This window comes from Tursiops truncatus, chromosome 12 (assembly GCF_011762595.2).
Source record: "Tursiops truncatus isolate mTurTru1 chromosome 12, mTurTru1.mat.Y, whole genome shotgun sequence".
In the NCBI taxonomy this organism is placed as follows: Eukaryota; Metazoa; Chordata; class Mammalia; order Artiodactyla; family Delphinidae; genus Tursiops; species Tursiops truncatus.
The window spans coordinates 72494028-72508773 of NC_047045.1; the positions used below are offsets into that span (position 1 = coordinate 72494028).

Consider the following 14746-nt stretch of genomic DNA (forward strand, 5'->3'; position numbering starts at 1 on the left):
GGCCTGGTCATACTGACTCTGCACCCAGCACTCCACTTCAACACAATGCCTCCTTCCTATCAAGGGGAAACTTTTGCATTTTGTTTCTTTGTCATCGGGGATTATGCGTATAAATTTAATTACCTTTGAAAAAGTTTTTTTTTTCAGTTTTTTTCAATTTTGAACTTTCTTCTAAGGGCTATTCATCCTTTGGATCCCGTAATTAATGCTTTAGGAGGGGAATTTCAAGGGACGTGATCTTGTACCCCTCCTTTCATGTGGGTTCAGAAGGAAAAAACAAAGACAGCCAGAGCCCTCCAAAACGAGCAAGGGCTCTCTCCCTGGGGCACCTCACCTGGGTTTTTGTACCACTCAGTCCTTTAACATAGGGGCGAGTCATTGTAGTTTCTGGACTGTTTCACAAAGCGATCAATCACCAGATCCGATGTGACGTGGACTGTCATCTCCCAGCGAGAATTCTTGAGTGGCTTTTAAAGAAACAATCACAAAAGGAGAAATGCATCTACAGGGCTATTTCCCTCATAACATAATCCGTCATGGATCTTGTCCTTAGAAAAACACACACGGGGCCCCAGGTGTGTAGGCTTAATGGCTACAACCATAACATTTCCTTTTGAAAAAGGCCCTTCCCTATGCCCTTACTGTAAAGGGACCATTAAAACCCAAAGCGCGTGCCCCCTAAATAGCTGCCACCCCAAGCAATGCATGGCATTGTGGCCGCCCAGGAACCAAAATGTCCCCCCTTGTAATACACACGATACAAACAATGGCTCGTGCCCAAGCTTTCACACTTGTTTTTCCAAGTCTTGGCTGCCAGAGTCAGAGCTGTAATTCCTGAGGTCGCTTGACCTCAGGAGGGGCGAGGTGTGCGGGGTAACTACACTACTTGGGAACTCCTTCGGCAGGAGCAGCTTAAAGATTAACTTTCTCGAGTTTCTGTGACCCAAACTGTGCCAGTGAATAGCGTGATTGGAAACTTGTGCAGGCGGGAGACAGCAGCGCGGCCGCTCTTTCAACAGGCGATTTGTTCTCCTGTCTGCGGCTCATTTCCATGCAAAGAGCCTGACATCAGAGCACCTTTTGTTGCTAAACGCTTTCTTTAGCATCAAGGGGAGAGAGTCATGTGGAGCTGGAAGAGCTCATTTTGAAGAGAGGGGGCCCGGGAAGTACCCGTCAAGTCCCAGAGGCGCCGCGGTCACCCCGCGGGGCCCTGCCCAGACTTGCTGGAAGAAATAAGTCTCGTGCCTAGTTAGTCGGTCCCCGTCACAGGAAGAGACGCCTTTGCAGCAGGTTGCATTGCTTCTGGGCTGCCAGAATTCCCCGCCGGAAAACTCGGTGGTGCGAACTTTGCCTCCTGCTACCGGGTTGCCGAGCTGAGCCGAGCCGAGCCGAGCCGGGCTGGGAAAGTTTCTGGACCTGTCAGCCGCGCGGCCCGTCGCCACCGAGAGCCGAGGTGCGGGCGCCTGCCGGGGGCCCCCGCCGGGTCGGAGGCCGGGGCCGCTTGGGATGCGGCGCGGAGGCGCGACTCGGTGGTGACGCGGCGGGCGGGGACCGGCGCCGGGGACCGGGCGCGCACGGCTGCGGGGCCAGGGCGCCCCGGGGACCCGGCCATGGAGGAGGACGCGGGAGCCGCCGGCGCGGCGCCCGAGCCCGAAGCCGAGCCCGCGCCGGAGCCTGAGGCGGGCGCTGGTCTGTCCGAGGCGTTCTCCCGGCTCTGGACCGACGTGATGGGCATCCTGGTGAGTTACCTGGAGAAGCGGAGGCGCGGGGAGGGCGGGTCGCGGGACCCGGGAGCAGGCAGCACCCCGGCGCCGCGGCGCTCCCTTCGCGCTCGCAGACTCGACAAGCCCACCCCTCGGGGTCGTCCTTCTCCGGCTGTAGCTCTTAGGGGGTTAAATACACACGGTTTAGGATTTCAAACCCTAATTAAAAAGATAACCAGCCACAGATCACATCAAAGATATATTTTTTAAACAAACGGGTATGATATTCCACAGTTTAATCTGGGACACCTGCTGAGAAGTTGGTGTGGAAAAGACAGAGTCCTTCAAAGAATAGATGTAAATAAATACTGTTCGGCTGATGTGCTCTCACAGTCGGATTTGGGAAGAGGCTGATGTTACTGATGTTTATCTCTTCACCATGTGTTGTCTGACCAGGAGAGGAAAACAATTATCTCCTTACTCAGAACCACAGAAAGTTTACTTTGTTTGCAGTTTTTCAACATGTAGAATTACAGGATACTTGTTATGTGTTTGGGACTAAAAACAGTAAGACTTATTTTTCTAAATCCGTATTGTCATGCATTTTGAAATGTCCAGTAACTAAACCCGCCCGTGGATTTGGCGTAATTTCTGAAAAATAGTTCTTAGGCATGGCGGATGAAGCTTTTACTAGTTCAGGGTTCAGCGCCTTGAGGAATTAGTGGATTTGCTATGGTGGAGCTCTAGGTAGGCAGGTAGACTGCAATCAGATGGGTGGGGTTCTTACAGTCAGACATCTTACTCCACACATTAAAAAGTCCATTTCAATGGAAAGATTCGGAATTGGGAGTTGTGTAGATCATTGGAAGAGGCTCTAGATTTACTTGGAGTTGTTTGTTTTTTTGTTTTTTTTTTAAATAGGAGGAGGTGTAGTTTATAGAAAACTCCTCTTTGGTAATGATGAAACCATTTTTAGCACAGTAATTAAGCTTTTGGACTTTGGAGTGAGTTAGCCTGGATTCAAATCCCAGCCCTCCCATTGACTGACTGCCTGATCTTGGCCAAGGTACCCAACTCCACTGACCTTCTATTTCATTACCTGAAAAGTGAAGCAAAGATTTGCTTCTTAGGTTTTCTGAGATTTAGCTAAGCTGATATATAGCTAGTGCTCTATACTGATATATGGTAGGTGTTTAATAAAGAATAGCTGTCTTTCTGTTTTTTTTTCTTGCAAATGATCTTGTGTCTCAACTTTCCAGACATCCTAAAGTCCCAGTTATTCCATTTTCAGGTGTCCTTTGGTATTTATGATTATTCCTGTACAGAGAGCCAGGGAAGGTTGGTCAAAGATTTCTATCTGCTCGTCTCACTCTCCGATATTTTATTTTAATTAATGTATTTTTTGAAAGCAGATTTATTCAGGGAGATACCCACTCCATAGACAGAGTGTGGGCCATCTCAGAATGACTCTCCAATGTTTAAAAAATATATATTAAAAAAAATTTAAGTTAACGCTTTTTGCATTTTCTGAACATTACTGATGAATATGGGCCTTCAGTGAAATTCCAGAAAACCCAATGAACGTATATATAAAAGTTGTGGTGATAGATTGTTTTTTAAGTTTATCAAGCAGGAAGCTTATCTTGTTATTTCTTGCTTAGGTCTCACTCTAAATTTTCAGGCACTGAGAAAATTGGCTTGATGACATCACATTGCATCCCTTACTAGGGTGTGGGCTGGGGAGGGAAGGGTTAGAGATGCTCACCTGAACTGACGTGTGGGCTCAGGGTCGTTTGGGGGCCGGGGTGGCATGGACCACTTTCTGAAGATTTGCTTTCCCTTCCCTGGCAGATTCCAGCGCTGCTGGGTCAGTTGTAGCAGAGTGTTCTTTGGCTGAGTTAGAAGATGGGGTGGGGCTCAAGAAGCCCAAACCTGTTATTCAAAAGGCAGATGCAGGAGAAAAGAAAATATGTGCTTCTTACAGAGCTGATAGTTCCGTGTGAGGCTGAAAGACGGTAAAGATTGTCCCAAACAGGTAGTGTTCACCCGTGTTTTCCCATCTTTTATAAGGTCTTATTTTGCTTTAAGTCTTGGGCATCAAGATTGTTCCTTAGTGAAAAAGCAGGCAAAGAAGACGTAGATTACCTGCTGTCCTTTGTACGTGCCTGTAAGAAGTCACCAGGGGAAAAGGATCTTTATTCTGCTTTTAGAAAGCTGCCATCCAAGTGTTTATAAGAAACTATATCTTCGGAAGAATGTATCAAGACGCGAAACTGACAGCTGACTTTCTCTGTTCTTACGGAGATAAAAAGACACCATTTCCTTCATTTTGTATTTAAAATATGGCATTTTGCAATCATCTATCAGCCTAGACAGGTTGAAGTGACTTGATCTCTGGCACATATTCATTGTTGGTGGAAACGTCAGACTGCACCCCAGTTCTCTGACCTCCACCAGTCAGGAGCCTGATGCCATGGTGCTCCATAGTTAACTATCCCAGATCAACTTGGTAGAAATGTAATGGCATCCAGTCATTTTAGGCAAATGCTGTTTGGAAGATTAGGAGAGTAGAGGTAGTAGGGGAATTATACATCCAGACATCATACTTAGCAGATTTCAGGCACAGTTGCTACTTTATTTTTTAGATTCTTCTTAGTGTAAAAATGTAAACTTCAAAGCTTATTAGGTTAAAACTTTTTTAAAAATGAATGAGCACAGCTCCTCTTTCCCGAAGGTGCCGGACAGCGAGAAGCCCTTGGCATCCCTACCCCCTTGGATTTTGTTGGTTCAAACCCAGGGAAGGGGGAGAGTGTTGCCCCAGAGTCATTGATCTCGGTAAATACAAGATGGTTGTTTGAGTTCATTGGGACACATTTTACATTTAAATTAATTCAGTCCTGCCCAGTTCAGCACCAATCAGTTGCTTTTATATAATTGCTAACAAAGCGCTTATTTAGAGAAGTAATAGTATAATTTATGGCACGAAAATGTTTGAGTGTGTTGGAATGAATAAAATGCTGACAAGTGAATATGTAAATAGAGAGTTAAGAGAAAATGAGTTTACAAAACCACTATGGATGTGAGGGCCTGGAGGCCATGGTCTGTATTTCAGTCATTCTTCTACCTGCAGGGCTTGGGCCTTACTGGGTGCTGAGAATATGCTTTTATTGAGTGAGAAAGGAAAAAAGTATGTACTTTTAAATGCAGGAGCCACTCCAAAATACAGTTCTGTAAAGACTCATGCCCTGGCTCTAATGGGGCGCATTTATGAAGACGTTAATAAATTCTGCTTATGCCAAAGCTACCACTTGGACAGTTGTATCATGCGTACTTAAATCCTGGCACTTCCACTGAAAATGTAATGGCAAATTGCGAAATGTTTGTAAACCCTGAGCAATTAAACCGAGGCCTTCTTGCAAAACACGCTATTCTGTTCTCTAACTCGGCAGCGTGTGGTCTGCCTGGGTTTTCAAAGCCTGTCACCTTTCACGATGACATGCTTAGACTTCTGTTGAGAATTGCAGAACAAGTGAGAATCCTATGGGATTCTACTCTTTTTTCTTTACTCCCTGATTGCAGACAAAGCATTCCTTTTTCTTTTTTGGGGTGGGGGAGAGTAGTTTTTTTTTTTTAAGAGTAGGAATTGCTGAGGTTATCAGATGAGGTAGATCATGTTTTCAGCCCCAGGTATCCATTTGGTAACTTGTGATGGTTCATAAATTTTTCCTCCAGAATTCGAGGACTCCTTAAATGCAGAATCAGGCCTTTGAAGCTACTTGGTCTCACTGGGAAGGGAGAGGAAGGGAGTTAGTGACTATTGTTTGCAGGATCCTGCAAGATGCACCTCCCCCAAACCTTACATTTCCCTGCAATGTTCCTACAATTTACACCCATTTCCTAGCAATGCTTGGAAAATATCCATTGTGTAGACAAACTGTACAAGGAGGACCTTCCCCTACTCTTAATTCCTATTCAAGCTACAGAAAAGAATGTAGTAGGTTTATCTGTTAAGTTTATCTTTAGGTTAAGTTATCGGCTAGGTTCATTCTGTTTAAGTTTATCGGCTAGGCTCATTCTGTCTTGCTGTTTACTGAAGTCCTCTTCCTTAAAAGACTTTCCTTTTGCTCTGTATTTTTGGGCAAAGTGTAGGGGAGGGGAGGTGTCAGTGAGATCCCTAGAGGGCTTTTAAAATGCAAACTCCTTTGTACAGACCAGTGTGTAATTTACATATTCTCTGGGTGGTGTCTTCCGTTAAGCCCTTCAACTGATGACTTAATTTTTTAGGTCTTGGAATCTGAGAGTCAGCCCCAGTTTCCAATATTCTGACTTCATCTTGATGCTTTGTCCCTGGTAGCCGGCTGAAAGCCTATGGCTTTTATATAAGTAGAGAGATTGCAGGGTGATGTAGTGGAAGACACTGACTGAAGAGACCTTGGAAGTGAGTCCTCAACTCCCTCATTTAGAGAGGAGGGATGGAAGGGCTTGGGGCAGCAGCGTAGGGACCAGAACTTAGACCTACCGATTTTCATTTCTTTGCCAAAGTTAAGTCTCACAGTTCTGGCAGGGGTCCTTAATTTGCTGTCAAAAGAGGCTCTGGGACTTCCCTGGCTGTCCAGTGGTTAAGACTCGGTGCTCACAATGCAGGGGGCAGGGTCGTGAGGGAAGTAAGATACCGCATGCCCTAAGGCGCAGCCCAAAAAAAAAAGCTAAAAAGAGGCCTCTGCATTAAAGCGACTGTTCATGCTCTCCGTCTTCCCACATCCTGCTTTCATGTGCCGCTCTCTACCTTGTAACCCTTCCCTCTTCCACCTGGCTTGTTCTGCATCCTTGTTCACCATCGTTGACTCTCAGCTTCCAATGATAGAATGCAGCAACGTGGGGAGGGGAAGGCAGTGCTCACAAGGGCTGAGTCCTGGTGCTGTGCGGGGCCCTTCCCAAACTTAACCTTCATTGGTCCTCTCACTGTGACCAGTGAGCATCTTTGTCCCTGTTTTACAGTGGAGAGGTAAAGGTGCATGTCCTGAATCACCCAGACAGTAAACAGGAGCTGGGATTTGGATCATGTGTTATTTCCTGGAAAGTAACTCCTAGTTGCAGTTTTGTAGTTCGTCCTCTCACATCTCTATCGAGACATCTATTGACTGTCAATCTTTTTTGCTTAAGCTATTGAGCTAAGTACTAGCCCCTGACTTCCAGAAAGACAGTAGTTCTGTAGGAAAAACAGCGTCCACTGCCCCTCCCCTAAATACCCAGTCCTGCAGTGTAGTGTGCAGATTGCCCCAAAGAGCACGGAGTTGGGGAGGGCTGACGCAGGTGCTGGTGCAGGAAGTCCAGTCCCAGAAATGCCTTTCAGTTTGGGCCCTGGCAGTGAGTAGGCTTTACCTGAGAGGTGTTTCCCAGTGAGGGCTAAGGAGGAAAGAAGAGAGGAAGGGCCTTCTGGACAGAGCCAAGGGAAAGAAAGATGGGAGAGCAGAGAGCACTGAGGTGGGTGCCAGGTCCTGAGTGCTGAAGTAGCTGCAGTCATTCTGTAGGCTTCAGTGAGAAGCCATTGCAGAATTTTAAATTGACATGTGTCATGATCACTTTTTAGAAAAGTGACTTTTGGGGGTGATGAGTTGGTGATGAATTTGGAAGAAGACTACTTCAGTGATCCAGGCAAGAGAAGATGAGAGCTTGGATTAAATGTTTATGAAACATACCAGTTTATCTATCACCTGGCTTCTGTTGGTCCCCATATTTTACTCTATAAGGAGTCAAGGATTGCTCATGGTAATTTACTTCTGATAAATTCTTTTACGCTCAAGAGTAGGCTGGGTTAATGCAAGAGATTTTTAGGCATGTTGTAGTGTTGTAATTTTTTTTTTTTTCATTCTGAAGAAGTATCTATCTTGACACATCTATGTGTACACATATCTACTTACCTGTCTTTCTGTACTGGAGTAAATGATTTGGTTCCTTAAAGAGGGGAATTATTATTTATAACAATATACACACAATGCTATAGCTAAATGATGTTTAATACCATCTTTTAAAAGCTAATTCTAGGGACTTCCCTGGTGGTGCAGTGGTTAAGAATCTGCTTTCCAATGCAGGGGACGTGGGTTTGATCCTTGGTTGAGGAACTAAGATCCCACATGCCACGCCGGACAACTAAGCCCACACGCCGCGATGAAAGATACCGCGTGCCACAACTAAGACCCGTTGCAGACAAAAATTAAAAAAAAAAAAAAATCTAGAGAACAGTAAAATAGAGGGAAATATTCAGTTGGGCACATTGATCCATAAGCAAATCTGTAGCTCAGTTCTACAAAGAACATAAGAGGAAAACCTGTAACTAGCAGTTTACTTAATGTATTCTTTTTAAGAGTACTTTATGCTTCAGACTTAACCATCATAATCCCACTGTGATATATGATGTACCTACCCATGGTTTACACACATTCTTTTCTTAGGGTAGAAATAAAATTGATCTCAAAATAATGAATTTAAATAGATAGAGGCTAAGACTAAGAATTAACTGTACCATTTAATACCAGTGAGTATAGACTAAGACGAAAAGAATTAACCAAACCTTCCGACTCATTTTGAGATAAAATGTATTTTTGTGATGACCTGGATTTGTCATTTCTCAGATGGTATGCTCATTTATTTACTAATTTAATTTGGGAATGAGACCTGAAATTTGTGGGTCTGTTCCTCATTAGCTTTGCTCCTAGGCAGCTGTCTAGTGTCCCACCCTTTGTTCCATAAGATGTTTCACTGGGTAGCGTTAATTCTTTATGAGTTGAGATGCCTCATAGAGATAACCTAGTTTGTATTTTTTCTTGCTTGTCAAGCCCTGTAATAGAGACGACTCCGGCACGGAGATTGGAGACCCAGGCCTTAGAGTATCTTAGAGACTTGGAAGACAAAAGCTTGATAATAAGATAGTTTTTCCTCTCTGTAATCCCTAATTTTTTCTTTTCGGAAGAGATCTCCTATTGTCTTTCACCTTTCTAAGCTGATTGGTAAAAACGTGAATACGTTTGAGTTTATAATGACCGCTCTGTAGACTTTTGTTCCATGTGTCCATAGAGATACTTTGCGGCTCTCCTTGGTGTCTATGACGTAGATTTGATTCATGGTTTATTTTGTTGCTTCACCCATTGTTTGTCTGGTTTTACAGCAAGTAGTGAGTGAGGAAGGTCCAGTGTGTCTACACATCACTGTCTGCCCAGTTGTGGCTGTGGCTTCATCTTCTGTCCTGGCATGCAGAATTAAAAGTGGAATGACAAGGGAAAGAAAAAGAAATGCATGTAATTGTAATTCTAACTAAAAGTGTCATTGAAGGGCAGAATAAAAAAAATTTAGTATGTATCCTGAGCCCTAGTTACTTTAAAAATTTATCCTAGTTAATTTTGGGGACTTGAGTACTTTTGCCTAAGACTTGCTGTCAACCGATACATTTTTCACACTAGAGCTAAAAAATGTTTTTATGCTTTTTTGGGCGCTCTTAAAAATAGTGTTTCAATATAGAAGAAAGGAATATTCTAGTTTAAGAATAAGTATCTTCGCTATAGGCTTACATCCATCTTCAGAGGATTTTAAAGGCCACATTTAAAGATAAACCATTAACAATTTTACAGATGTCTTTGTTTTGGATATGCACAGGGTTAAAAAAAAATTTTTTTTTTAACAAAGCAATGAGATACCCCTACACACCTGTAACAATGGCCAAAATCTGGAACACTGACAACACCAAATGCTGAAGAGGATGTGGAGCAACAGGAACTCTTGTTTGTTGCTGGTGAGAATGAAAGATGGTACAGCCACTTTGGAAGACAGTTTGGCATTTTCTTACAAAACTAAGCCATATTTTTACCATCCAGTCCAGATGTTGCACTCCTTGGTATTTGCCCGCAGAAGGTGAAAACTTATGTCCACACAAAAACCTGCAGACGGCTGTTTATAGCAGCTTTATTCATAATTGCCAAAACGTGGAAGCAACCAAGAGGTCCTTCAGGAGATGAATGGGCAAATAAAGTGTGGTGGAATATTATTTAGTGCTAAAAAGAAATGAACCACCAAGCCATCAAAAGATGTGGAAGAACCCTAAATGTCTATTACGAAGTGAAAGAAGCCCACCTGAAAAGTTTTTTATTCTGACTATATGCCGTTTTGGAAAAGGCAAAACTGTGGATACAGTGAAAAGATCGGGGGTTGGAGGGAGGGAGGGATGAACCGGTGGAGCACAGAGGACTTTTATAATGATGGATAGATAGATGTGCAACACCAGGAGTGAACCGTAATGCAGACTTTGGATTTGGGGTGATTATGATGTGACACTGTATGTTCATCAGCTGTAACAAAGGTTCCACTCTAATGAGTACGATGGGTTTATTTCAACACCACCAAGCCATTCTTAAATTCTCAGTGGACACTGATGGAGTTTCCCACAAATTTAATTCATGTCTGACACTATCTACTAGTGTCAGATCCCACAGGTTAGGGGCTCAGTCCCAAAGACTGTCCCTATTTCAGTTGCCAATCCAAGTCCAGATTGTTATTTGTGCTTCTGAACGACTGGCTATTAATTGGAGGTTCCTGCATCCCCCCTGGGGTTCCATTAATTTGCTAGATCAGCGCACGGAACTCAGGAAACCAATTTACTTGTTAGATTAACCAGTTTACTTACTAGATTACTGGTTTGTTATGAAGGGATATAACTCAGGAACAGCCAGATGGAAGAGCTGCTTAGGGTGAGGTAGGTGGGAAGGGGCGAGGAGCTTCCATCCTCTCTGGGGCACCACTCTCCCCGAATCTTCATGTGGTCACCAATCCAGAAGCTCTCTGAACTCTGTCCTTTTAGGTTTTTATGGAGGCTTCATTATGTAGGCATGCTTGATTACATCATTGGCCTTTGATAACTGAACTCAACCTCCAGCCCCTCTTCCCTTCAAGGAGGTTGCGGGGTAAGGGTGGGGTGAAACTGAAAGTTCTTACCCTCTAATTACTTGGTCTTCCTGGTGACCAGCTCCATCCTGAGGCTATCTAGGAGCCCCAGCCTAGGTGCCTCATTAGCATAAACTCAGATGTGCTCTGAAGGGATTCCTAGTGAGTGACAAAAGATGCTCCTATCACTCCAAATTCCAAGGGTTGGGACCCCTGTACCAGGGCTGGGAAGAAGACCAAGTACCTGTCTCCTATAAGTCACAATATGACAGTGGGGGATATTGATAATGAGCGAGGCTATGCCTGTTTGAGGGTAGGAGATATATTGAAAATCTCTGTACCTTCCCTTCAACTTTGCTGTCAGTCTTAAGCTGCTAAAAAAATGAAGTCTTAATAAGAAAATATAATTAAAATTTTTTGTTGTTTTAATCAAGAGAAGGGTAACAGAATGAGAACATTTAAAAACAAAAAACTTGATTAAACACCTCTTAGAAAACTGAAAGGTTATTTTGTGAGGAAGTTAAGAGCAAAGGAAGCAGTTCAGAGTGGCTTCAAATCCTGGCTTCAGCATTTAGTGGACCTGTGACCTGGGCGAGTTCCTTAACCCTTCTATGTCTTGGTTTCCTCATCAGTAAAATGAGGGTGATAGCCACTCACATCATTGGGTCTGGTAAGATTAATTAAATCAGTAGAACTGTGCATGGCATATGGTAAGCAGATCATAAATGTTCGTTATTATTAGCTGTTAACGGTTAAATCTCCTTTAGCTGGAATATGAATTAATTTCCCTTCATTCTCATCTTCAGATGGAGTGCTGATCTGATTCCACATGTTCAATTTAGGATTGATATTAACTATTGATTTAATGTATGTCACATGTCCTTTTCAGAATACACAATTTAAAAACAAATGCATAAATTGCTTCAAAGTATTAACCTTCAGGTTTCATGTTAGGAAACGGGTGTTAAAAATGATGTGTATACTCCAGAGAGAAAATGTATGAAACTTGTGAATAGGCAGGGTTTTCTGGAGGCAAGAAGGTATTTGTAAGGAAAACATATTTTCTGTTTAAATGGTATCCAGATTGCTATTTGCAGTTCTCTTGTGACTAAGTAGCACAATAATATGAGATCATTTTAATAGTTGACTTCTTAGAAACATGTAAAATATTGAAAGCATCCACTTAACTAGTGATTTTATTTTTTGAATGCTGGGCTCATGCAGATGTACTAAATCTACTTTCATTATCTTGAACTTTTTTGTGAAATATTCTCCCAGGGTTTTATTGAATTAACCAATGTTTTTGTCAGGGTTGCTAAACATTCATTCTGTATTTTTGCATCTTAATTAGGAATCTTCCGTCTCCAATCAAGAAGTTATAAAAGCGTCATACGGTAGCGTCCCCACCAGAGCCCAAAGCAACCTGCAAACACATGTCAGTGTGAACATGATAGAAAGTGGGATTGCTTGTGGTTTGAGAAAGATTATTATTCATTATTATTCTGCAGTATGCCACTTATATACATTTTAATTGGGGGGTAATTTCACTATGCATCTATAGAAAACATGAAGGAATTTGAAACTTTGGGAAAGTCTGTAAAGACGAACATTGGATGCTGGAGAGATAAGACATTTCATTTTTAAAGCATATTTTATCATGCAATACAGTTTTATTGAAAACGTTCCACAGAAGTGTAGCCTTCGGACATAGCCTACTGGGGAAAGGTCATTAATGCCTCTGCAGCATTTTGCCTCTAGTTATGTAACATGTGGTGCCCAGGTGGTGACGTAATGAAAGGCCCCTCATAACACTGGTGCATGGTAGTGATTTGCCCTGATTAGGATATTATGAAACTGAGGCTATGCGATGAGCATTAAAGTAACTAGGTGTCAAATGATTCCTAAAAGGTACATGGAAGATACACTGAAATGCACGTGATGTAACTTTAGCCCTAGCAGAGAACTATGTACTGTTTGAACAGACCAGACTGTCAGCCAGTAACCTCCACATTCTGTATCAAAGCACTATTCCGCTTGTCACATCACTGAAAGACTGCACATTCCAGAGCTTGTGTCTTTAGAAAGCGGGGTATCTTCCATGGTGGAAGAGTTTCCATAGAAACCGGAGGGGAGGCAAGTATAGCTAATACACTCCTTAGACATCAAGAGATTTTCAGCAGGTCACATCCCCTACTCTTAAGAAGTGCTACTCTAGACATTAGATGATAATACTTACATTGGCATATACTGCCTTACATTTCATGGTGTGTCCTTTACATGCATCGACTGGTTTAATGCCCTTATAGCTACCAGAAACCCGGCCTGTTGGCAGCCACAGTTCTCTAGCCTGGTGAGTAATCTAGGGTTCCTGGTTTCCTTTTCAAACACACTGACATTTCATTGCCCATATTTTAATACCCGTAATTCAACAATTTCTGGTTGATTCTGGTTTCTGTAAATTCTAGGCTTCTAAGTTTTCATCTATTTTATCTGTGAAATAGAGGTGAAACATTGAAGTTATATCTTTGCAAATATTTTCAAATGCTCCTCCGAAGTAGACCAGACCCAGCTGGATGTGGGCTCTGCTATCTTTTGAGCAGAGTTTGGGGGTGAAGCCAGAAAGTGATCCCTAGTCTGGATTTTCCCATTTTCTACCCAAGCTGCCTGGTCCCTGGGGTCTTGGATGCTCTAGGGTGGGTCAGTGTGGCAAACACTCAAGACTTTGCAGGCTCACCTCTTCCGAGGAGGCAGAGGGCAGCACAAACGTCTGGTGTCTCATTGTTACGGCTTGCCACAAATTCTAGAAAAGCCAGACTTTTGTTCTCACGGCTTCCAGTTCTTCTACTGTGGAAAACAGGAAGGCCCACTTTCACAACACTGGGAAAAGCAGACTCTCCTATTGTCAGCCAAAAAGTTTTGCAAGCTGCGAAAGAGTTTGGTTTTATGACACTAGGTTTACATATTTTTTTTTTGAAAATCAAGATTTTTAAAAAGACACGCAAACCTTTCATTTGTATACCTGTGGACTTACTTGCAGACAAGTTTAAGGGTGTTCTGTTTCAAGTCCTTACATATAAAGAAAATCTGGGACAAGAGTTGCTCAAGGGCGCTAGGTTACAGATGGTTTCAAAGGATCAGTCGAAGACCAAGTGAACAAGCCAAAGCAAGACTGGTTTAAATTCCTGCATTTGCTCGTTAGGTCAAGATAAGTAAGTACTGAATTATGCAGCGTCGTTGGCAGCAGGGACTGATGAAGCTCCAAAGCTTGTTTTGGTAGAAAAATGACTTAAAATGAATGAGGGCTGGGGGGAGTGACACACTACCTTCTGGTGTCCCCTGAAGATTTAAATCAAAACAAGTTTTATTAGTGCAGAGAAAAGCATGCTGGTGTTGTTGCAGTGCCTTGGATGTGACGACAGCCACAGCTGTACAACTAGGGATAGAGCCAACATTCTGAAATATCTGTTAAAACTAAAGGCGATCACCTTTTTTTCTTAATTTTTAAGTCACTACTTCTTAGACGATTAGCAGTCAATTAACTGGTTCTTTGGCTTACGGTTTTCTAACGCTCTGTGTATCTATTGTCCTTGATGGGACTTTTATTTAAAAAATATAAACATATATTCTTTGTGGCAATGTAGGGAGAGTGTGCAGGATCGAATCAAAAATTTTTTTCTGCAAACTAAAGGAACTTAGAAATTCAGCTGTCAGCGGATTCTTTGGAGGACTTCTTTATTGATTCCTGTGCAGCTCTACATTCCATGCTTCCTTGAAGCTTCAGAACTCGGTGGATAGAACAAGGAACATTCTACGGTTTGCTACCCAGTCACCGATTGTAATTATTGTTTTTCCTCAAGGAATTTGGAGGTTATATTTTTATGCAGTAGCTGGAATATTCTTTGAAACGTGACTGCTGTCAAGACTTGTTTATAAAGCCATTTTAGCAAAGATGCTATGGGGCAGAAAGAGAAGAGTAATAATAAAAATAGTATTGCTGGCAGCCGATACCGACTGATGGATCATAACAATCAGCGTGCCAAACACTGTGTGCCAAACACTGTACTAAGCTCTTTCCATGCGTTATCTCATTTCATTGTCCCTATAACCCTGTG

At 42.8% G+C, this 14746-nt stretch overlaps 1 protein-coding gene across 7 annotated transcripts in view; it reads left to right on the top strand.

Moving 5' to 3' along the window:
- SASH1 (SAM and SH3 domain containing 1) overlaps positions 1-14746 on the top strand; it is a 322628-nt gene that overhangs the window by 135201 nt on the left and 172681 nt on the right. For 2 of the 7 annotated variants that reach the window (XM_019951420.3, XM_019951424.3), the window contains exon 1: positions 1168-1739. The exons of 3 other annotated variants lie outside the window; for them this stretch is intronic. In XM_019951420.3, coding sequence (XP_019806979.1) covers positions 1611-1739 — 129 coding nt within the window. In that variant the 5' untranslated portion in view covers positions 1168-1610. Of the gene's footprint in view, positions 1-1157; positions 1740-14746 lie in introns of those variants that run through there. 2 more of the 7 variants (XM_019951421.3, XM_073789710.1) reach the window with 2 other exon arrangements.